We start from the raw sequence: 25,683 nt of genomic DNA, 5'->3' as shown, positions 1-25,683 counted from the left end.
TCAGCGTGGTCATGTATTCATTATAATAGAAAGAGTTTGGGGCCGAATCCAGTGGCTCATGCCTATAAACCCAACACTTTGGGAGGCGGAGGTGAGTGGATCCTTTGATCCCAGGATTTCAAGACCAGGCTGGGCAACGTGGTGAAACCCCATCTCTACAAAAAAACAATACAAAAATTAGCTGGGTGTGGTGGTGCACACCTGTAGTCCCAGCTACTTGGGAGGCTAAGTCAAGAAAATCACTTGAGTCTGGGAGGCGGAGGCAGCAGTAAGCCAAGATCATGCCATTGTACTCCAGCCTGGGCAACGGGAGTGAAACCCTGTCTCATTAATAATAATAATTAATAGTAATAATAGAAATAGTGTGGCTATTATGTTGACTATAAAGTTTTCTCTGTATGATACATTTGTTGTGCATTATTGTGCTATATTGCTTTTTAAAATGTCATTTATTATATTGTTTTAATCTGTTTTTCTGGTAATGCTGCTTTAATATAGTATACATTATAGTCATTAGTATACATTGTAGTCATTAATTTGACAAAAGTAAAAGTCACTAAAGCTTTTCATTCTATACATGGTCATTAAAATATAACTTTATTCTAAGGAAAAAATAGTGTCTGTTACTTAACAAAGGAACACACAACCAAGAAAAAATAATTCTTTAAAAAATTTAGCATATGCAGCAGGGGGCACCAGATGAAGGCAAAAATGTATTCTTGTGTTTTGAATCAACTGCAGCCTGTATCCTCTTCATATATAAGCAGTGTGGTTGGTAGTTAATTGTTTCCTCTTAGTTTTCCTAATGGTTTTAGTTTTTCAGCTCTAAAAGCTGTGTTGAACAAGAGATTGATAACTCTTCCTCTTTTATTAATTCAAATGAAACTTCTTACAACCAACCAATTTAGTAATTACACAAATTTTTCTTAGACATTTACTATTTTGAGAGTTTCAAAAAGGGGAGTAGAAGCCACATTTAACAATTCTTTTGTTACAACAAGGCATTAATATTGTGCGTAATACATTTTCTGCAAAATCTTTTTTCATTAAAGAATAAAAGGAAACCCGATGATTTAAAAGCCTAATTTTGTTTTGCTTTATATATGAATTGAATGAATTTTAAATCTGGAATCCTGTTCCCTAATGCTAATAAATTGTTATGTAGACATTTGTTTCCAAAAAGGCTTGTTTTTAATGTTGGTAATGTCATTAAAAAGTTTTTTCTTTTAATTTCCTTTTCCCCATCATCCAGTCCAATATCAGATGGAAATGATGCGGAGCCTTCGCCATGTAAACATTGATCATCTTCATGTGGGCTGGTACCAGTCCACATACTATGGCTCATTCGTTACCCGGGCACTTCTGGACTCTCAGTTCAGTTACCAGCATGCCATTGAAGAATCTGTCGTTCTCATTTATGGTTAGTAGGAGGTTTATTATTCTTTTTTTCCCTTAATATTATTACTACTATTTTTGCTTTCTGTCTTTTTTGCCTGTAAGAGCAGTCTGGCAGGCCTTCTCAAGTAAATACCAACCCTGTTTCTGCAGCAGCCTCAGCAGCAGCTCAGTCTAGACAGGGTTTCCTTCTTTCTGTTTATTTTTCTTGCTATCAGAGCCCTGATGTGTACATTTTGGAATGCTGGAGTAGCTGCTTCATTTTTATTCCTCCATCTCCCCTCCCTCATTGAAGGGGCTGGTGGAACTAGACCAGATGTCTAACAAACCCCGATTGCTAGAGTGTCTGGCTCTGTACGTGACTGACCAATCATAATACAGTGTGCCAAGTTTTTTTTATACCTCTGACAACAGTGTACAAAACCTGGACTGTTTCTTAGCACAAAGATTTTTTTCTTTTCGGCCTATTTAATGGTGTTTCCTCAAGCTCTCCAGACCAGATGTTCTGTGCTGTATCAGAACTGTAGGCAATTTAACAGCTTTATAGCCTTCCCCCTCCCCAAACACTCACAGTTTGCCATATCTGGCAGACTTGCATATAGTTTCCAGCTGAGAAGTAAATGTAACGTCCTGAGTATCTGTCAGAAAAAATACTAATGAATACGATCAATCTTATGAGCTGCCCCAAAATTGTTTCAGTATGTTAACAATTGGATTACAGTAAAGAACAAGTTGTTAAAGTGTACTTATATTGGCTGGAAACATTGCATCATCAGACCTTGATGAATTTTCCACTTGTTTCAATCTATTTTGGTTTTCATTTTATCACCTATTGCAAAAAGTTTCACTGTGTTAAGTTTCAGACAACATGAATGTTAACACAGGTTTTAGGCGAATATTGGCATGCCAGAGCCGTTATCATGCAGCAAGTGCTAAGCTCCCTTACTCATGGAGTGTTCCAGCGGTTAGTTTTGACAAAATTAGTTTCTCCAAAAAGACACTTCTGTGTGATAGCAGTTTGACTTGAATGGTTTTTACAATCTGTTTTAATGAAGAAATGTGAACAGTGATTATTAGGATGGATAAGTTTTGTGTGCAGGGCTATTCATTTTATGTTGAATGAAGAGCGCTACCCAAGTATATGCAGTGGATTTTCATGTTTAATAGTTATCAGTGATTTCCTAATTATACAAGATGTCTAGAACATATGATACATTTAATTTTCAGCAAGATTACTGGTTCTTGCTGAGGAATGAATTTGAAAATAACTCTTTTGTATGTTTAGTTTTTGACAGAGGAAATTACTCTATCGTAGGTAGGATAGAGGTATTCCTGCATTTTCGAGTGGTATTTGCTATATAGTGGTTTGAGTCTGCTTCAAGTTGTTTTCTGGTTGTTTATTTTGATCTTTATTTTGCAAAGATTGTGTGATATGCAACAGAATGTGCCTAGAACCAATGCTATTCAAGCATGGTAGTGACAAAATTCTTAGTAATTTGTTTCTTTTTCCTTGTTTGAGATCCCATAAAAACTGCCCAAGGGTCTCTCTCACTAAAGGCTTACAGACTGACTCCTAAACTGATGGAAGTTTGTAAAGAAAAGGATTTTTCCCCTGAAGCGTAAGTGTTTGGGGGCATCTGGTAAAGGGTTGGGTATTTTTCTGTTAAGATTTTTCTTTGCCACGTCTCTTGAATCCTTGGTTGTGGTGTAGTAATGCTTTTGCCATGTGGACTGTGGAAGTTTTCTGCATGCCGAGTGCTGCTTGCTGTCTCCCTTTCCATGTTTAAATTATTCTTTAGGGAATGTCTCATCTGTTGTTCTCACCAAGGGTGAATTCAGTTAGAATGGGAGTTAATTAGCCACTGGATTCGAAGAAATAAATGATTGAATAAAGGGAGGTGGAAAGAGTGATCAGGGGCTGTCAGATGGTAAGCTCTGTGTCAGACTGGTTGTGAGCTGTGTGTCTTATTTTCCGAACCCTTGTTTAATGAGGGGGTGGGAAAGACATAAACATTTTAAGAATTTGTTAAAGAATGTGGCTTATTGGCAATTTTATGGGTGACAGGTATGCAGAGAATTAACGGATGGAGCTGTTTTGGGATCCTATTTAATGGCATTGTAATATTTACTTTAAATCAATTAAATACTTAGAATTCTTCCATTTTCTGTTAATTAGAGAAATTTTTAGTTCCTATTGAATCAAAATTAATGGCTTTGACTTCATGCAGGACAGTTCATCTCTAGTTTCCCATTTGGCTCCTAAAAAGTTAAGGTGCAGAGAATTTTAAAAGAAAAGCTACCTCATGGACAATTCCTGGATGTGGTAGTTACAACTAAACTATGAGAAACTGTGTTCTTGGCGTCTTCTAACTATTGTATCTGGAGTCTCCTTGAGTGTCCTGCCACTTGTTAAACTCTTAATTCAAGAGGCTTTTAAAATGAACTTTTCAAGAAATAGAGTATTTCTCATTTCTAGCTATTTTAAATTAAGTTGTAGATGTAGGTTGTGTAGCATAACTTACTGTGACATTTACATTTTAGTATGAGTGAAATTTTAAAGATACCTGATTACAAAGAATGAGTAGTTTCTTCTGCCAAGAATCTTATTTTCTGGGCTTTAGCTCAAATTCAGATCATTTTCAAAGTTAGTCAAATGACCTAACTTATGCTTGACTCTGTAAAACTCTAGTTTCTCTACTTTTTTTTTTAAGAGTGTTAATGAAACAAAGATCTTGGATAGGACCTATAATTAGGTAAATTTTATGAAATAGTCAATTTAGCACCTACTTTTGACCATCAGACTAAAAGTATTTTTAACATGCTTCACAGTTTGAAAAAAGCAAATATCACCTTTGAGTACATGTTTGAAGAAGTGCCGATTGTAATTAAAAATTCACATCTGATCAATGTCCTAATGTGGGAACTTGAAAAGAAGTCAGCTGTTGCAGATAAACATGAGTTGCTCAGCCTTGCCAGCAGGTAAGTGGCCCTGCCTAATCAAAAGTCCCATTTTTTAGAACTTTCTGCAAAAGATTCTTTCACATAAACTTTACCTGTGAAACAAGAAAACAATTACTTAAGAACATTTATAGGTTCTTAAAACCTGTATAACATGGAGTAATAGTCTAGCCCTGTTAGGATCTCAGGGAAAAACGCCAAACTGATCACATGAAACAACACATTGTTTGAATACTAATTGCTCATATTAGAAGAACCCTCTGCTGCCTTCTTTGCTGTATCATTTGTGCTTTGATAAGGTCAGTGCCCATGAGGGAGGGCTTTTTTATATGGCTCAGCTTTATTTCTTGTACACGATCCTAAGAGGCTTAGCGTGTTATGTCTGGATATTTAATAATGCTCAGGAAAAGAACAGAAATGCGTTTTTCTTCTACTGGCTGTTCTTGCCCTTGTTCAGATGCAGACTCTTGCAGTTGTAAAGTTCCAGTTGTTTGAGTTTTCAACTAAAATTTGAATTTTCTGAACCTTATACTGGCTTCAGCTATTTTAGTTGGTGATACGATTTCCTCCAGCGTAACTGCCTTAGCTATCTAGTCACTGAGATAATGTTTATTATATTTGTAAAATGCAGACTGAGGTTTCCAAAAGGAAGTATTGTTCCCTTTGTGAAATTAATGTTTATTTCCCCCTTCATCTATTACTGTTAACAGAAATGTGAATAGAGTCACATGTATAGCTCCTCTTAAATGCCCTTTGAGCGTTATGTTAGTGATTATTTTGTCTGTGGTGGAAGGAGGCTAGCAGCAGACCTGTGGAATGAAATTAAATGGTCAGACTAGGTAACGAATCAGTATATGCTTGTTGGCTGAAAGAAACAAGGTGTGTTTTCTTAAGCAACCAGTTTGGAGCAGACTAAATTATTTATCAGATTTCTAGTTATCTTAGATACTTGTTAAAAAAAAAAAGTGTACAGGCTGTGTATTTCCTCGATACAAGGCAAGTGGGATGAACCCAGAAGGGCCAGAGACGTCAGTGTTCTTCTTCATGCTCTGGCATGGATAGGACTGTGGTTGAAGTGCCACCTTCCATTGCATTAATTGATCAAAAGGCCACAGGAAAGTCTTAACAGGGCAGGGAGATGGACGATGAATGTAAATGGAGTGCTAAGTAACACAGCCAGGTTGCAAGGCTAATTTGTCACCAAAGAGTATACTGTTTGACTGCAAACATATATTCATAATAGTCCTTTAATTTGTCTATTTTAGAAGGTCATATTTTTCTTTATTGTTTTTACAAACGCACTCGGCACACCTGTATTTAAAGCGTTTAGCTAAGAACCTTTTTCAGCATACAAAGTTACAATTTGATGTATTAAATATATAGTTATATAATAATTTTAAATTTACTGCATGAAAGCTTTTGCTTATATAATTCATGTCTTCACCTTTTCCCAGGCTTCCTTTGTTGAGCATACAAAAGAAATACATCCCTGCTGGTGCTTTAACATTACCAATGAGCTGGTCTGTAATGTCCGTTTGTCCGAAGCAGCGTTTATAATAACCAAGAAAATGTTCTGAGTTTGCCCTAGCAACTGAGACCTACACAAATATTTTATTATAGTTTTTGTCTTCTGTATTTTTATGTAAACGAGGAAAAGAGGCCCCATTTCTTTGCTTTCCACATGAAATTATTGAAAGTGTAAACTGGTGTTCTGTTAGGAGGAAGAAAAATGAAGCAACCTTGAAGCAGTGCGTTTTTGCTACTAGACTCTTACATTGAACCAAATTGATTATAGTATTTTAAAAGATAGAAAGATACATTTTGTACATCTCAATTTTTAATTTCTAACAGTAGTTGTGTGATGATGGCTCAGGCCAGTTGACATAAAAGTTTTTATAAGACACCTCATCAGAAATCATTCTTATACAGGTCCTTAAACTTGGTCTTTCCTTTTAGTGCCTATACATAGGCACCAGTTTCTTTGATGTGACTGATAAATTTGTTCTGTGTGACAGCTAAAACATACTGCATTTGCTTTTGTTGAAAAATTCTAATTTTTGATTTTAATTTTATTAGATGGAAGTTCTAGCAATAGTTATTCCATAACAGCCTTTATTAGTTTTTAAAAATGTGTAACACAGTCGTTCAGCTTTTCACACATATAAAACAATTCTGTTTTTATTTCTTCTTTTAAAAAAAGTAAACTAAGGGTGGGCATCATACATTAAGGATTGTAAGCATACATTGATACTGTAGCCAGAGCAGACTTCATACTTCATGTGCTGGTTCACATCTGTTTAAGTTATCTGTTTTCAGTTCTTTATTTGCTTGGCAATAAAAGAAAAGGCAATGTTACTGAAACTCCTAACAGTAAGTCCCTGTTTCAGCATCCTAGTTAAACTGGTACTGAAAAGGTTCCCACAAAATTGGTCTTGGTAGTGGTCTGATTTTCTGTCAGTGTTCATTTCTGATGCCCCTTTAAGGCCTGTAGTACACAGATTTCTGTGTGTGTGTGTGTGTGTTTCTGATTTGTTTTTTCTGAAGAACATTATCATAATATAAAAGTTATGAAATACTTAAAGTCCACATATTTGTGCTTGTGGCAGTGTTCTTTCACAGTAACTTCATATACTTGGAGCAGATAATATTAGTACTTTATATTAAAGACTTTTCTGGTAGAAACAGTGGGTCTGTTTTAGTAGTGCCTTTCTCATTACTGTAAACAACCTCCAAGAGTTAAGGTCTGGGTATAAATAATAGATTTTTCTCTGCGTATGGCAGTACTTCTCCTGTGCTGTTATTTTTTTCCCTGCTGTCACTGCTTTCCCCTTAACCTCCCAGCCACAGCATTGGTGACGATCTTTTCTTTCTCTTGATTTCCTTTTGCAATTAATGACATAAATGACTTAACAACTAATCACGTAGCTAATGACATTTCTTATACTTAACATAGCCCTTTGGGCTTCATGTTGCTCACTGGTAAAAATGAAAGGATCAGAAACCTGAAGCCAGTGCCCCCTGTCTTCTTGCCTTCTCAAGACCTCATTAGATTGATCTACTCCTTCCTTCTTCATAGATTTTCAGTTTCTTTCTATACTAGTTTTTTTTTTTTTTTTTTATCTTTATAGGCTTGTTTTTCCAATTAAAAATTTAGTTTTAAATTTTCAACTCTTTAAACAGTTTGAAAGAAAAACACTGTGAACATCCATCCATACACCTTTCATTTAGATTCACCAATTGTATATGATGCCACATTTGCACTCTATCTACATAAGTAAACACCACTTTTTCTTTCTGAACCATCTGAAAGTAAATTGTAGACATGACTTTTAACCCCTAAATACTTCAGCATGCATCTCCTAAAAACAAACACATTTGAACTTGTTTATGTCCCCCATCTCAAAAGAAAACTTCTGAAAAGAATACCTTTTGATCTCATGCCATTCGTGTCCATCTCCTTTTGTCTTCTGCTGAATTTTTCTATTTGTTTCATAATCAAACTTCGCAATAGAATTTTGATGTCACTGTTTCCTCATTTCCCACTGATTTCCCAGTGATTGACAAGTTTGTGGTGTTCCACCCATGGTATGTAGTAAGACCTCCCTCCAAAGTCACAAAAGACTTTGATGTCACTATGTCACTGAGTAGTTTAGACTCTTCCTTCTTCCTGAGATCCTTTCCTAGGACCCTGTGAAACTACAGCTCTTCTGGTTTCCCTCATTTTCCACAGTGAACCCTCCGCTCCTCTCTGTCCGTGTCCCTCAGGGTCTGTCTTCTCACACATGTGCTCATGGGACGATTTTGTCTTACTCCCGTGACTTTTAACGCCTTAGTCTAGGACCTTATTTCTCTTCCTCATTACTTTCACAGTTTCCTGACTTCCTGTTTTTGACCTTTTCCTCCTTCAAAACTGTAATGATCTTGCTAAATGCAAATTAGATGCTCATGTTACTCCTTTGCTTAAAATCTTTAGCTGGTTTCCCACTGTCCTGAGGATAGATTCCAGACTTATAGTATGTTTTTAAGTCATTGCACTTTGACCGCTGTCTGCCTCTCTTTTCCCCAGCCTTGCCCAATTCAAATACTTAAGTCTGAGTAAATTTAAATCAACTATTTAGAAATTAGGGTAAAACAGAAGCCAATACACTGTATCCAGAGAAGAATTGTTTTGAAGTTAAAAGTGATTTAAAAAATTATAACACAATAAAATGAATAAGAAAGAAGCACTTAATTCCTCAACAGGTGAAGTCATCAGACCATTTACTGGACCAAGGTTATCTTTGCCAGGCTGGGATTAAAAGGTAAATTTACAGCCGGGCGCGGTGGCTCACGCCTGTAATCTCAGCCCTTTATCCTTCTCGGTAAATGTAATAAACAGCTGCCAGAAGACTGAGAGTCACCCTCCATTCCTCTCTTATGCCCCCTATCAAATAAAGATTGCCTGTTCTGCCTCCAGAATCTCTCTCAGTTCCGCTCACTTTTCTCTATGCTCACTGCCACCATCCTAGTTCAAGTCACCACAATTTCTCTCTGTAATATCACGATAGATTATTTGCCAGAGGTGCAGTTTTTAAAATAGAGAAAAAATTGACCATTTAAACCCTTTTCAAATGTACACTGTAGTCGTTTTTAGTATATTCACAATGTTGTTCAACCATTACTAGCTCTAGAACATTCTCATCACCCTGAACAGGAACCCAAACCCATTAAGCTGTCATTCCCATTCCCCTAACCCCTGGCAGCCTCTAGTCACTTTCTATCTCTACAGATTTGCCTATTCTGTATATTTTATAAAACAGAGTCCTGGCCAGGAGCCACTAGTGGCTCATGCTTTTGTAATCCCAGCACTTCGGAAAGCCGAGGTGGGAGGATCTCTTGAAGTCAGGAGTTCCTGGTGAAACCCCATCTCTATTGAAAATAGAAAAAATCTAGCCAGGTGTGGTGGCACATACCTGTAGTCCCACCTACTCGAGAGGCTGAGGCACAAGAATTGCTTGAGCCCGGGAGGTGAAGGTCGCCCCGTTGCACTCCAGCCTGGATGATGAGTGAAACTGTCTCAAAAAAAAAATTGTGTCTACCTTCTTTCCCATAGCAGATGTTTTCAGGGTTCATCCATGTTGTGGGGTGTATCAGTACTTTATCCAATTTTAAGGCCAAATAACATTCTACTGTATGGATGTATAATATTCATCATTTGATGGAATTTTAGATTGTTTCTAGTTTTGACTATTAAGAATAATGTAGCTATTAACATACATGTACAAGTTTTTGTGTGAGTATATATTTTTAATTCCCTAGGGTATATGCATATTCATAGGGTGTATTCATAAGAGTGGAATTGCTGGGTTATTTGGTAATTTGGTTTAGCTTTTTGAGGCACCACCAAACTGTTTTCCACAGTAGTTGTATCACTTTACCTTCCCATCCCAATGTATGAGTGTTTTCATTTTTCCACATCCTCGCCAACACCCTACAGTAGACTTTTAACCTCCTGGTTTCTCCTCTCCAGTCTATTTGCATAGCAGCAGAATGATCATTTTAAAATTTAAGCAAAATGTGTCATAAACATGTGCAACTCCAGGGTATCATTAACATTGCAGTTGTGAGATCTCATTCACAACAAACTGCATTGCTGGGGAGCTGTATGGTGCTAATGAGCTTCCCACATGTGCTTGTCTGGTCTTCCTGACCCAATCACTGTGCTCTAGCCATGCCAGGCCTCTTCTTTTTATCAAATCTGCCTAATTCTTGCTCATCTCAGGCATTCAGGACTTATACTTTCTTTTGCTTAGAATATTTTTGGCATAGCTGGCTCATCTTTCACTTTCAGTCTGTCATCTCCTCAAAGAGATATTCTGATTGTGCTATCTAAAGTAAGTGTCTCTTCACCTCCGCCTTCTCTTTCTCCTCCATCCCTAATCAGTTATAAGATCAATGAAGATACAGAACATGTATGTCTTATTCACTGTTGTCTCCCTGTTTTCTAGTACTAAGGCTGTCACATAATAGGAGTTTAGTAAATATCTCTTGGCAGTTAATGAATGGGCACTACTCTTTAGAAGCTTGCTATTTTAAAAATATAGTAGCTGTCCAGGCGTTACCATGGTAGGAGGTAAGTTGCAGGCAGAAATCAATGAATATGCTGGTCATTGTGTCAATCATTACATCACTTTATAAAGCGATGTTGGTAACTGAGCTGCAATAGAAATTTCTGGAGAGAATAAGAAATATGAAAGACTGTACTACAGATTCTGGGAAAGGTAAGAGGAAAGGAGCCTGTTCATCAGGTTTTGTAGAATAAAGGTTACTATTGCTCATTTAAAACCTTCTAGATAGAGAAATCATGTGCCAGATGTCATAATCTGTATGGTTCTTTCCTGTGACTACTGATTTAAATGTTATGGAATGCATTTGGGCAGGGGTAAGTTAATGAAAAGAGTTTGGGAATACTGAACTTGGTGTAAGAAATATGTATTATAGATGGCTCACTAGATATGTTTCACAGTTCCTACCCTCACATACCTATGCTCTCTCAATAAGGAACTCAGCTATTTCAGGTATCCCTGAGATTACAGTTGGAAGTTCGGTATGGAAAGTTTAGTAACAAGTTGACTCAGATTTTTTCCTCTGCCCTTGCTCTTATGCATATGTGTGCTCTCATTCTTTTAGCAAAAGCCAGTTCAAGTTCATATCTTAAAAGTGTTTAGAGCAGTAGCAAAGCTATAACTTAAAGTAAGACCTGTCAGTATGTTTACTTTACATTTCAGCAATCATTTGGGGAAAAATCTACAGTTGCTGATGGACAGAGTGGATGAAATGAGCCAAGATATAGTTAAATACAACACATACATGAGGAATACTAGTAAGCAACAGCAGCAGAAACATCAGGTTGGTATTGTGGAAAAATTCAACAAACATGTATTTCTAAGTTTCATGTATTTCAAGAGTCATGTTCAAAATGGCCTAAATTATCTTTGGTAAAGCACTGACTATTAGCTAGTTACTCTATATCATATTTTTAAAAGATTATTATTTATATGGCATATTCGTAACATATTATTTACATGTTATACTTAAAAATGCCTGTGTTAAAGAGAGCTGTTATATTAAGCTCAGATTGTAATGCCAAGGTTGTGCAAATAAGAGGTACATTTATTGAGAAAATCAGAAGCAAAGAGATTCCAGAATGTCACAGCTCATTTCTTTACTAACTATAATTGGTGTGGCAGTGGCTCATTGCGGCATAGTTAGCAATCTTCAGTTCATTTAAAAAACTGAGCAATTGTGATTAAGAGCAAGCAATTTTGATAGGAAATAATAGACCAACTGCTGTGAAGTAGATAGTATAATACAGACAAAAACCCTGGAATTATCCAAATATTCTCATATGCACACATCTGTGGCTGTGGCCATTTAACCTTTATTCATGTTGCCTGCAGGCCACATGGTTTTCACAGTTCCTGGAATATTGTATTTGGACTATACTGCTCTAAAGTGTTCTTAGCATTTGATTCATAGATAAGTTGATTCCAGAATGTTTATCTGTGAAAGTAGTATTTATATATGACTACTCTGTTCATTACAATGTACTTTAAACAGAGCGTTGTTAAATATAGAATTCTAAGCACAACTAAGTGATTCTGAGAATGTTGTATTTAAATTTTTTCTTAATATCAGAGTTCATATATAATATATAGTGAAATTTAAAGTACTTTGTTTCTGCCAGCTTAGAATTGAGAAAACATATGTAAATCAGTATATATATATAATTTTTTTTTTTAACTGAAAAGATGGGAGTGGTTACAAATGTCTGATAAACTGAGGAGGAAAACGATCATCTCAGCTGGATTTCATTTTCCTGCTGGTTTTTCCTGTAGGTGAAGGACTCACCCAGGTTATCAAATTGAATATTTGTTTCCTATGAGTACCCCATAATGAATACAGGAATCTTCACAAAGCAAGTTACTTTCCTTCACTAGAAAGAATTGTTGTTTCCTTTGATTTTCTTAGGAATCCAAAGACTAAATCATTACTAGCCCACCTTGGTTTCTCATTACCTGACATTTTAAGGTTGTGTATGGGATATTATGTGCTTCATTGTTGTCGAGCAGTTGTAGCTATTAGCTCTTATTGTAGTTGATCTATAAGTTTATAGTAGGCCGGGCGCGGTGGCTCAAGCCTGTAATCCCAGCACTTTGGGAGGCCGAGACGGGCGGATCATGAGGTCAGGAGATTGAGACCATCCTGGCTAATACGGTGAAACCCCGCCTCTACTAAAAATACAAAAACTAGCTGGGCGAGGTGGCGGGCGCCTGTAGTCCCAGCTACTCGGGAGGCTGAGGCAGGAGAATGGCGGAAACCCAGGAGGCGGAGCTTGCAGTGAGCTGAGATCTGGCCACTGCACTCCAGTCCGGGCGACAGAGTGAGACTCCGCCTCAAAAAAAAAAAAAAAAAAAAAAAAGTTTATAGTAAAAGTTTATATATATCCCTACTTTCTCTTCAGCAAATCGTAGGAATCCAGAGTTTGAAAGTATTTGAAGCATTATCTGAGCTATTAATAGTATCCATAACAATAGGCCAGGAGTGGTGGCTCTTGCCTGTAATCCCAGCACTTTGGGAGGTTGAGGCGGGTGGATCATGAAGTCAGGAATTCAAGACCAGCCTAGCCAAACCCCGTCTCTACCAAAAATACAAAAATTAGCCGGGTGTGGTGGTGGGCGCCTGTAATTCCAACTACTAGGGAGACTGAGGCAGGAAAATTGCTTGAACCGGGGAGGCGGAGGTTGCAGTGAGCCAAGATTGTGCCACTACCCTCCAGCCTGGGCGACAGAGTGAGACTGTCAAAAAAAGAAAAAAAAAAAGTTGTAACAGTAGTGAACACAGCAGTCTGTATTGTTATTTTAGGTCAATAGGAGTAAAGGTGAAAGAATTTCCAGTGTGGTAGTTCATTACTTAGTCATTAAAATTAGGATGAATCATTTATTACCCCATTGTCATAAATGGTAAAGAAACTCCCTTTACCTTACGAATCATGAGCTTTCCCTTTAAGCCCCCTGTTACTTACATAACTAGTTTTGTTTTCTGAATCATTAGTTATAGACTCTTAGAGCTCAGAGTGAAAACTCTATAGACACTAGAGTTTTCAGCAAAGGAATTTTCTTCTACTGTTGGCGTATTTAACTTCTTACACGTAAGTTACCAAATGTTGCCACTGTTAAAAACTGAGCTTGTAATTCAGAGCAGTAGGGTTCTGTTGGTTGTGTAGCAGAAGGACATCTTTTTTTTTCTCCTCAGAGAAATATAACCAAATCATTTTCCCTTTGAATTTCAGTATCAGCAGCGTCGCCAGCAGGAGAATATGCAGCGCCAGAGCCGAGGAGAACCCCCGCTCCCTGAGGAGGACCTGTCCAAACTCTTCAAACCGCCACAGCCCCCTGCCAGGATGGACTCGCTGCTCATTGCAGGTATTGTTGCCCAGTGCAAAACCTGGCGGTTTTATTCATTTCTTAGGAAGCAGAAGACAGTGAGAAATTTACAAACAGAAAAGCATGCCATAAAAGCTAGTATATTTGAAATAGTTGCAGGATGAATTTGAATCTAGCACCTGTAATCTCTGAAATCTAAGAACTTGTAAGAGTTTGTTATTTTGTCCAGATCCTTTCAGTGCTTCACTCTATGTTTCTAAACATTTTTGAGATGGCATTATAAACTTTGTAAAATGAGTCCTTTTTCATGGAAAGCCAGAAAAATTGTTTACAGTCTTAATGCAGAAGATCACTTAGCTCAGGCCTCTTACTGTTCCTCTTCCAGCCCAGCACTGTACAGTTGGTACTTGACTTGAATTTAGGAAATTATTTCCCTTATTTGGACTTAAATTGTGGCAGCATGAATATATTTCTGGATGAACTTTTTCTGGTTATACTTAATGTTTAATACCACCTTTAAGCAGTAGAGGTCCTGTGTCCTGTGCTAGGACTTGATTTTGAATATATGGCATTCATGCCCTTATTTGGCTATAATCTTATAGAAATGCTAAATGCCATTTGATTCAATCAGATACTTACCTGTGAGAAGATTTTATCAAAGTGAAAATCCTACTCTCAAAAGCTCATTGGCAATTTCTCAATTCTGTTGATACATTTGTAATGTGGGAGGAAGTTCCAAATCCCTTAACATTTTCTAATGTACATACAAATTAAATTTGGAAATGAGACACAATTCCTTCCCAAAGGTCCAATTCAAACAGAATTGAAATCCTTGTATTTTGAAGAAGGCTGTAACTGATGTAACTGTTGGATGGAGTAGATCATTAAAGACATAAAAAGCAATGATGGAGCCCTTTCTTCAAGAACTCTCTACTCTTACTCTGTCTTGACTCATTGGAAAACTCCTTAACATTCTCAAAGCACAAACTGAAACTACCATACTTGTTCACATCTGGGTCCAGTGGGTCTGGCTGGTTTGCAGCTCTGTGATGTATTGTTAGTATCTCCTTTCTATCTGTGAAGGCTAGTTAATGCTGTTTTCTCTGTTTTCTCAGTTGTACAGCATTGGTTTGATCTACTTAGTCCTTTTTACTGACAGCTATTATGTCCTTAGGGCTGATAAGCTTTTGAGGAGTAGTTTTTCTTTATTCTCCATGTAATTAAGAGTGGACGGTAGCTTATTTTCAAAAGAACTTGTATTTCTTATTCCTTATGGAAAACTAAACTCTGGATTCAAAACAATATACAGGTGATTCTGTTTTATGCTGATTTTTCTGTTTGACTAGCTTTCTGGATCATTTTACAATTTGTGGACCATTATGGCTCTATCTCTTTCTCAAATGCACAGGCCAGATAAACACTTACTGCCAGAACATCAAGGAGTTCACTGCCCAAAACTTAGGCAAGCTCTTCATGGCCCAGGCTCTTCAAGAATACAACAACTAAGAAAAGGAAGTTTCCAGAAAAGAAGTTGACATGAACTCTTGAAATCACACCAGGGCAACTCTTGGAAGAAATACATTTGCATATTGAAAAGCACAGAGGATTTCTTTAGTGTCATTGCCGATTTTGGCTCTAACAGTGTCTTTCTAGCCATAATAAAATAAAACAAAATCTTGACTGCTTGCTCATTTGATTTTAGATGTATTTTCTCTTTTTCTCTAGCTTACTTTTGTTTGCTTATACTTGTTTATTTCTGAAAGCTAAAATAAGCCTTGACCAGAAGTTTCACCACTTTTGCTGCCTCTCAGGTGCCACCTTTCAACCCACTTCTCCCAATTACTTATCCCAGCTCCTGACTCGGAGGCCCTGGCACCTACTGTGAATTTTTTTTTTTTTGGATTTTTATACTTCGCTGCTCCCAAATGAGCACCCCGAGAGATGTCCACGCTTCATGTACTTGCCCAGGAATTCCTTGTCTCCGGACCTGGAATCACCTGGCGTAATTCCGGTCATTCTGCCTTTTCATTTCTGCAGGTGATGGTCAACCAGTCTCCATACTCATAGGCCATGGGACACAAGATATATATATTTTTTAAAGACAGAGTCTCACTTTGTCTCTCAGGCTGGAGTGTAGTGGCGTGATCTCAGCTTGCTGCAACCTCTGCCTTCCGAGTTCAAGCGATTCTCCCACTTCAGCCTCCAGAGTAGCTGGGACTACAGGCATGTGCCACCATGCCTGGCTAATTTTTGTATTTTTAGTAGAGATGGGGTTTCACCATGTTGGCCAGGCTGGTCTGCATCTCCTGACCTCAAGTGATTCGCCTGCTTCTGTCTCCCAAAGTGCTGGGATTACAGGCATGAGCCACCACTCCCGTACAGGACACAGAAATTTTAAAGAAAAGAATCATGTCACCGCAAGTAAACTTCATCTTGTTTATATTATTTAGGACTTCACATTTGTCTTCCCAAACCATGAAATAAATTCTGCTAACAGCAAGTGTTGTGAATGAGGAATGAGGAATTAGGAGAGTAGTAGTACATTGGGAAAAATGTATTTTAGTAATTTTTCTATTTTAAAGATTATCACAGATTTTGCTGTTTGTGCACCGCCAAATCAGTGAGACGTGCCAGCTGGTGGCGGTGTGCCTTTGAGAATTTTACATGATGATCCCCTAGGAGGGTTATCAAAAAAGGAGATGGGTGAAAGATCAGGAGAGTCAAGAAATCCATTTTTTGGACAGAATTGTTTTGAAGGCAATACTGGGGCTCTGGGATCAGGCAGCCAGATTGAAACCTGGCTCCTCCTTTTCATGAGTTACTCAGCCTCCCTGTTGACACTTTTTGTCAATCGGATGAGATGAGAAAAGGGAGCAGGTCTCTTACCTCACAAGGTAGCTGCAAGTGTTGAAGACATTTGTTGGGAGTTGGGGTGAAGCATGCAGAACTCTGGTTGGTATGCGGCAGCCACTCAGCATGTATTTATGATGAGGGAGGCACTCTAGGCACCAGGATATTGGGTTGTTAGCTGGGTTTTACTTTAAAAGGCTCAGGACCTAGAACATTCTAGAATCCAAGCACTTGCTCACATATATAATTATTTCTTTAGGATAATCTTTGATGTAGACTTGGAGTCAAAGGATATGTAAAAATGTCAGCCCTTTTACCTGTATTGCCAAATTGCCTTGAAGAGTTTCTGCTATTTTGTCCTCCTACCCATGGTGATACCTTAAATTGGAGTCAACACAAATTTGAGTGTGACTGTGTTAGACAGAAGGGATATATTAACAGGTAAAACTGGCCATGGCCCCTGCCCTTGTGGAATGTATGCTCTGTTGGTTCATTTCCTCTGCATTCTAATTTTCTAGACTTGGGATCTTACTATGGAGTTAAACAAAGCACTCTTAAAGTAGCAAGCAAGCAAAATAAAAGCAAGGAAAATCAGTTTGAACATAATCTACGTATTTTTTAGGATGTAAGAGTCATTTAACTGAATCAATTCAACTATGTTGTTAGAGGTGTGATTTGTAAATTCTTTATGATTGTTTAGATTTCTATAACTTAGTAGCATGAATACACACTTAATGAAAGATTTCAGTAATTTTTGATTTGGGAATTAATCATAGTGGGAAAAACTGTTTAGGAAAACATGTCAGTGGAAATTAAATCGCCACAGTATGTAGTGTTAGGGAATAGCTTCTGTTCGTCATTTAATTTGAGTGCTGTATTCTGACATTTTTCAGGAACAAATACATGTGATTCATCTTCTATAAATATTTGCAGTTTCTTCAAGTTGAAATGAGAAAAGCCCGTAAATTGAGCACCAGCTCTAATAAATCATTCACTTACGCAAGAACAAAAAGACAGGAAAAGCTAGCATGTTAATCTAATGAAAAAATCGAATGTTGAAACACCAAGAAAATAGAAGATATTTGACATTAACTTTATAGTCATTGATAATAATCTAATAGTCATAACATTATTCTTAAAACCTGAAAGAATGGATTCCTGCTCCCAATGCATTATTCTTTTTAATATCAACTTAAACTAAAATAATTTTTTAACCTATTTTTGGAGGCTTGGAAAGTGAGATGTGGTTATCTAATGTTAACCCAATTAAGAGAGCTTGGTGTGATTTCTCATATACAGCATCTAAATATTTAAGTTTTAGTGTCTTCTAAAACATTATTACATTCTTCATACTATAGTTTTTTAACATCCTTTACGAAACTTGTATCAGCTTCACTTTTAACCATGCTGGCATCAAACTCAAGTGTAGTGATATCAGAATGTTATGAAATAATTTTTTATTTTCATTATAAACTCCATTTTTACAACAAACATTTCTCAACCAAATTAAGTATGTAATACACTGTCATTTTGAAAAAAATATCTTACTGGGCATCTTTTTCTATGCTAGTTCTGTACTTTTAAAAATTCTCTCTCTCTCTTTTTTTTTAATTTAACAAGTATTTATCAGATACCTACTATGTCAAGCACTTTTGATGTTCCAAAGCAGACAGGACACAGATTCTGCCTCTGAGCTTATTAATCAGCATATGACTCAAGAGGGGAACATGAAGTCATACAAGCCGATAGAGGATGAAGTCGTAAGTGCCTTGGAGAGTGCTTTGGGCCAGCTCAACAGAGGATCCTTCTGCAATTGGGGTGTACAGAAGGGGTGACAGTGGTTAGTAGTCATTGTGGTAAGAGGATAAAGATCTGAGTCTATTATTGAAAGTGGTGATTCCCAAGTTGGAGTGAGAATCTCTTTGGATGGACTGGAAGAGGGGTTCATTTGACTCCAGATTACCCGAGACAGGGAGTGAGAACTGGGAAGCCAGAGCTGTTGGGAGATTGCAGTTTGCTGAAACACACGGCTGAGGTCCAGTCCTCACTGCCTTGAGACTTCATTTTACATAAAAAGACACTTCCCTGTAATGCACTCTGAGCCTGCTCGGCCCCACAGCTCCTGGCTGAACCTGCACTGGCTTTACGTAAGCCTCAATGGTGGTTTTAGGGATATAGTCCAGGTATGCAAGGAATGCTTTCTAAGTGCTATACCCCTGCTCCAGTGTGGGGAGTTTGGGCCATTCGGTAGGAGTTTGGTGTTTCCCAGACATTTCTTTGTCTGAGTACCTGCATTCTTGTTCTTATCGGCTGTTAAGGCCTCACGTAGTTGCCATGTGATCAATTTATTAGACTCAAAATTTGATTTCTACACCATAGAATACCCCTCTGCCATAAAAAAGAATGAAATAATGACTTTTACAACTCGGATGGATCTGGAGGCCATTATTCTAAGTGAAGCTGTGGGCACACAGAGTATAATGAACTCTGGAGACTCAGAAGGGAAGAGAGTAGGGGGGCGTGAGGGATGAAAACTGAATATTGGGTATAAAGTACAGTACTCAGGTGAAGGGTGCACTAAAATGTCAGACTTCACTATACAGATTAGCCATGTAACCAAAAACCCCTTGTACTCCCAAAAGCTATTGACATTTTTTTTTCAAAAGGCTAGCCTGGGTAGCATGGTAAAGACTGCATCTCTATACATTTTTCTTTTCTTTTTTTTTTGAGAAAGAATCTCACTCAGTCACCCAGGCTGGGGTATAGTGGGCACAATCACCGCTCACTGCCGCCTCGACCTCCCAGGCTCAGCTGATCCACCTCTGCCTCCCGAATAGCTGGAACCCTAGGCACATATCTTCAGACCTGGCTAATTTTTTTGGGTTTTTTGTAGAGACGGAGTTTCGCCGTGTTGCCCTGGCTGGTTTGGCTCCTGTCTTGGCTTCCTAAGGAGCTGGGATAACAGATGTGAGCCACTGCACCTATCACTAAAAAATTTTTGATTCCATGAGATCAGATGTTGAGGCCAATTGCATTTTTGTATGAGGTAGGCAACCAATTTTCAATCTTTTCATTGAATCAATGGCAAGCAGTCTGCTACAGATTGAATACATCCTCAGAGTCTTACTAACTTGAGTATTCCCTGGAACCATCATGAGTTGAGGGGATAGGAGATGGAATGCTGAATTCATGCTTATTCTAGGACTTGCTTGAAGTCTTTTTAAATAGGATTCAGGGACATGTTTGCTTTCTTTTCCTAAGCATTCCCCGCCCACCCATCCCCCAAAATAGGTCTCATCATTGTCTGATGTTGTCTGCAAAGAAAATAAATTCTCCTTTAATCCACAGATTACTGTTTTTACATTTGAGCGAAAGTGAAGGGCTCTGCCACTTCTTCCTCAGACCCTTAACAATGCAGAATGGCCAGTTTCCAAGTGTCCTTGTTTAACGTTGATTGCAGTAGGAAAATACTGCTTCTGGCATTTATGTCAACCTCAAGACAAACTCAGGTGTCACTTTTATTTCCCTCAGTAATATTTTATTTCATTGACCCTTCTTCAGGGCACAGCCATTTCTGGCATCTTCCATCTTCCTTTGTGGACATGGAAGCAAAGGATTTGTTTAACTTTCAGCAATGTTTACCGCTTCTGACAGCAAATGGTCCTTGCCGTCGCTTCTTGGACTGTAGTCTCTCTTGCCAGTGTCTTACTTTGTGTGTACTGGAAACAGTTCTTATTTTGTCAAATCCCCTGGGTGATCTTTCTCTGCCTTTGTTTATCTTGTCATTTGGCTTTCATTTACTTAACTCATTCCTAATTTCAATCTGCCTGTGATTCTTGAGTGTTGATTCTTGACCTCCATTTTGAGGTTTTAAAATTGCATTTGTTAATTTAAACAGTCACAAAGATTTAAATTTTTCCATGATCTAATCATGCGTCTCTGAATGTCATAATTCTCCAATCAGGCAAACAAGTGTCAACCTCATCTAGATCACAATGGAGAAGGTCTATTTTTCCCTTTGATGCGTGCAGCTCCCATTATTGCTAATGAAAGGTCTTCATGTGCATTAAGGGGAAACTAGACCTCTAATGAGATACAGAGAGGAATTGCAGCTGATGATTTCTACTTCTGGCCCACTGTACTATAACAAATGCACAGTCAGGAGGCAATGGGCCAAAGAAACCAAAATGCATGTGCTGCTTATATAAAATATCTTGCCTAGTCTTATTGTAGGTATTGTTTTGGCTTGTAGCGTCTGATATTCCATACCTGCTGAAGGGGGCCCTCATTATGGAGGCAAAAGACCCAGGTACTTGGAGAAGAAAATGAGTAGACAAATTATATTTCAAGTAGCTTTTTAAGAGCAATCTCCAAATTAATATTTTATAGTTCACAAAGTACTTGCTCATGTATCTTCTCATTTGGAATGAGAGAAGAGTAAAATGCATTATGAATCCAGTGCATTTGATACAGAAAATACTAAGGGTTTGAAACACAGTAACAGCCCAGGAATGATGAAACCAAACTTCAAAAAGATTGTGATTGATTAAAGCTAACCCACCCCTAGGTGGCAGGACCGGGACTGGAGCTCAAGGCGTGGGTGTCAGTGCCATCATACTCTTACCAATATGTGGCACAACCTCCCTTCTCAACAGGACTGGAAAAATAGTTCTTGTTTTGAGATATCTTCCTATTTATGTGATATCTCTTCTGTAGTGAGCTACTCTCTCTCCTTTGCCCACCAATTTCTGGGAACTGTTTCACCTCCTAATTCACCCTGATTCCGAGATTCACAGGATCCCAATAGTGAGCTCCCAGTGTCTGTGTTTATAACTGGACCAAGGTGAACATCTTAGTTACCCTCTTCAGATAAACAACAATTAAGGGATGCTAGTGTCCATCCAGGCTCATTTCTTGAGTAGAGGTGGTCTAACCTCTTGACTACTTTGTAATTCAGGGCCGAGCCGAGTAGCAGAGCACAGGGGAAGAATCAGCTGGAGCAAGAATAAAAGAATGTTGCCTGGGTTCCTAACACTGGCGTTTTCTGTTTCCAATATCTTTCAGACGCCTGTTTAGATTCTTGCCTTTGAACCTCATGAAAACACATTTGAGTCTTCTTAACAACACTGCCTTTTTTTTTTCTTCAGCATGTAGGAATTGGTTTCTGTTGCTTTCAACCTAAAAAAAAAAAAAAAAGGGAAAACCTAACCCAACTCATGTAAATGCCAAGGCTTATTTGCTATTAGGCCTCAAAAGATTTTAGAAGGTGCAGCCTTAAGTGGGAATTGGAGAATAAAAGCTATTGTATTTTGCAAATATATTAACAGAACTTTAGAGCAAGAGAGGACCTAGCCCTATCTCTCTATGACCACTAATGCCCCCATTCACAGATGTGGAAGGAGGTACCAAGAGCTTTAAGTATTGTTTCGAAAATAGCCTATTCACCATTCTTTTGTACTGTTCTATGCCTCAACATTTCCTGCAGAATGTTGTCCCTTATATGCCTGAGGGTTTCTGTTTGCAAAGATGATCCCTGATGTACTCTGGAGTTGAAGTGTGTAGCATTTGGAGCTCAAGGGTAGCACATTTTCTCAGAAATGAACAAGGAGTTGGAGGCTAATTTAAAACATCTCACAACTCCCATCACCTTGACTGTTCCAGCTGGGAAGTGAATCGAAGAGGTAAGCTTTTGCTGCGTTGCTGGAGATTGGTATAAACAGGTGGTGGGTATTCTAAATTTGGTCTGAGATGAAAACATTTCAAGCAAACAAAATTAAGCTAGATTCTTTTGACAGTGAAGTATTTCTTTAGAGATGCAGATGTCAGTTTATTAAAGTACAAATCAGTATTGGAAAAATAATATTTGAGGTTGTATGTGTTTAAAAGCTATCCCTGACCAAAAAGAAAAAAAACTTTGGAAAACTATCTCTCACCTTTGCCTGTGGCTTCTAAACGCATGGTGATTTTGCAATGGTAATGTGAGGTCCCTTCCCTCCCACTCCCAGGCTTATGGAAGAAGGGAAAACTGGAGTCATTTGTTAGGAACAAAGACATTTGCATTTGTAATGTTCGTGTCATTCTGTTCATGCTTCTGTGAATTCACAAATGTACAGAAATTCAGAAATCATCTGGAGTAGGAGAGAGAGAAAGGGAAGGTGTTGATTTTGCATTTTGATGAATCCCTGATGTGGCAAATCTCAGATGACAATCTCCCATTTTGTATTAACAGACTGTAGCAATTTTGGGGTACTCTGCTGAGAAGTGATTAGAGGCTGGCAATGCAAAACCTCTGTGAATTCCAAATATATTTGGTGTTAGCAGTAAATCATTGCTCCTGATTTAAAGCACACTTGGACAAAAAGATTATCTTCTGCTGATGCTCTTATGTACTAGATGCTTGTGTTTCATTGCCTCTAGAAAAAAAAAAGACTAGCCAGTCAACCAACAGGAGTGACACTTTTCCATCTAAAGTAGTGCGTGTTGCTTACCTTCAGCCTTTCTGAGTCTCTATCTCTGATTTGATGAGTGGGTTTTAGCTTTGTAAATGGAGCACACTGTAGGGGAAAGTAGAATTGCAAACTTACACTTTCAGAATGGTGATTGTTGTGGTGGTTCTTCTTCTGTAGTGTTAGAGCACCTTTTGGTGTTCATTCAACAAACAAATGTGCCAAACACTGCTCAACACAGGGTGAAAAGGCAGTCAGTCCTGGCCCACATGGGACTTAACTAAGCGCAGTGGTTCCCAAAGTATAGTCCCTGGGTAAGCACCATCTGCAAACTTGTTAGAAATGCAAATTTTCAGGCCTCAACCCAGACTTAACTGAATCAAGAGCTTTGAGGATGAAGCTTAACAAAGCACCTGTCTTCACCAGCACCCCAGGCGACTCTGTTGCTTGGTGAAGTTTGCTCTAGTACAGATGCTCCTTGACTTGAGGTGCAGTTACATCCAGATAAATCCATTGTAAGTGGAAAATATTATATGTTGAAAATGTGTTGAATACACCTAACCTACGTCATAGCATAACCTAGCCTACCTTAAACATGCTCGGAACGCTTATATTAGCCTACAATTGGGCAAAATAACACAAAGCCTATTTTGTAATAAAGTGGTAAACATCTCATGTGATTTGTTGAATACAATACACTGTATCTGTTGTTCACCTTGTGACTGGGTGGCTGATTGGGAACCGTAACTTGGCTGCTGCTGCCAGCATCATGAAAAAGTATTACACTGCCTATCACTAGCCCAGAAAAAGATCAAAATTGAAAATTCAGGCCGGGTGCAGTGGTTCATGCCTTTATTCCCAGCACGTTGGGAGGCCAAGGCGGGAGGATTGCTTGAGCCCAGGAGTTTGAGATCAACCTGGAAAACAGCGAGACCCTGCTTCTACAAAAAAAAACAACAAAAAACAAAACAAAACAACAACCATGAAACAAAATTCTACTGAATGTGCATTTTATACCATCTTAAAGTTGAAAAATTGTAAGTTAAGCCATCCTAAGTCAGGAGTTGTCCATACAGTGGTTCCTGAATCTGACTGTGTTGCCAAGGGATTTTGTTGTTGTTGTTGTTGTTGTTTTGAGATGGAGTCTCTGTTGCCTAGGCTGGAGTGCAGTGGCATTATCTCAGCTCACTGCAACCTCCGCCTCTTGGGTTCAAGCGATTCTCCTGCCTCAGCCTCCTGAGTAGCTGGGATTACAGGTGCACACCACCACACCCAGCTAATTTTTTTATATTTAGTAGAGACTGGGTTTTGCCATGTTGGTCAGGCTGGTCTCGCATTCCTGACCTCAGGTGATCACCCACCTTAGCCTCCCAAAGTGCTAGGATTATAGGTGTGAGCCACCGCAACCAGCCGAGTTTTTTCTTTTAAACTAAATGTTGCAATAAGGCCTGGACTTTTTTTTTTAAGTTACCAGATGATATTGGGAAGACGTAATTTAATAGCTCATTATAGAGTAGCCACCTCTATGGAGAGGGTAAGAGTAATAGTTATGTCAGGCTGTGGAGGAATAGGACAAGGACAGGGAGGAGGAGGAGCAGGAACACAGAAGGCTGGAGGGATCCAGGTCCAGAGAGCCTCATATGCCATAAGCCTGAGATAATAGTGGAGCGTTGTTTACCTGACTGTGCTGATTGCAGCAGCCACTGTGCAGCAATAGTGTAGGTACCACATCCGAAAGGACAGCAAGCGTGTTCCACTTCAGAACCTTGCACTGAAAAAAATCCTCAGTGACGTAAGTTCTATTTTGAAATCTATGTTGAATCTTGGCAGTGGGAAGGAGAAATTGTGACAGTCGGCCTTCTACCGTCACCCTCAGCGCCCCCTAATTAGGATCAAGGAGTCAGATGAAAAATGAAAACAGAGAAGATTAGAAAATGTGTTATTTTTCTATCAAAAATGTAATTTCTAAGCACCAGCCTCATAATTTAAGGTGAAAAGCATGTTGATGTTGAAAAAAAAAAAAAATCACACTGTTCTCCGCCTTCCTGTTCAATTGGAACCATGTGCAATTTTGTTTGAATTGGTATCTCCAAAATATGACCTATTAAGGCTTTTGAGAGATTTCTTGTGTTTTTGAACACCATTGACAGAGTGGTACAGCAGAGAATATTTAACGTTTGGTGAAGGAATTTCTTCTTGGGCACCTTTACAAAACTGCAGGGAAAAGTACATTTTTAGCAAACTGCAAAGTCTCGGCACTAAGAGCCTATGCAGAATGGAGAAGATTTGGATCACTTAGGGGTCAGCATATCTGCATACCTGAAGGCCAATGAAACAAACCATTGGAGGCCCTGAGAATAAAGTCCACTGTCTTGCCGCCAATATCCCTTTTTTCCTCTCCATGATTTTTTTTTAACAGTATTTTCTGAAAGTCTTTTATTTTTTAAAAGAGAATATAGAAATTTAGATTTAATTTGTTGCAGCTTGCATTTAAGTCTCTGGAAAAATGAGAAGTCATTGAAAGATAACAGTAGCAGCTGCCTAACCAGTTGTTTCAAAATATGGCAGTAAAATATTAAATTCGAGACTTGCTGTTTTTGTGCACAGAT

General features: G+C 38.4%; 1 protein-coding gene across 1 annotated transcript in view; it reads left to right on the top strand.

Moving 5' to 3' along the window:
* EIF3H (eukaryotic translation initiation factor 3 subunit H) overlaps positions 1-15,466 on the top strand; it is a 110,070-nt gene extending 94,604 nt beyond the window's left edge. The window contains exons 3-8 of the mRNA XM_033203381.1: positions 1,253-1,420; positions 2,915-3,014; positions 4,225-4,374; positions 11,121-11,241; positions 13,685-13,817; positions 15,187-15,466. Coding sequence (XP_033059272.1) covers positions 1,253-1,420; positions 2,915-3,014; positions 4,225-4,374; positions 11,121-11,241; positions 13,685-13,817; positions 15,187-15,284 — 770 coding nt within the window. The 3' untranslated portion in view covers positions 15,285-15,466. The remainder of the gene's footprint in view (positions 1-1,252; positions 1,421-2,914; positions 3,015-4,224; positions 4,375-11,120; positions 11,242-13,684; positions 13,818-15,186) is intronic.
* The last annotated feature ends 10,217 nt before the right edge of the window (positions 15,467-25,683 follow it).

Source organism: Trachypithecus francoisi, unplaced genomic scaffold (assembly GCF_009764315.1).
Source record: "Trachypithecus francoisi isolate TF-2019V2 unplaced genomic scaffold, Tfra_2.0 Lachesis_group7, whole genome shotgun sequence".
In the NCBI taxonomy this organism is placed as follows: Eukaryota; Metazoa; Chordata; class Mammalia; order Primates; family Cercopithecidae; genus Trachypithecus; species Trachypithecus francoisi.
Note: the sequence above shows the minus strand (reverse complement) of the source record. Positions and strands in the feature narration are given on the sequence as shown.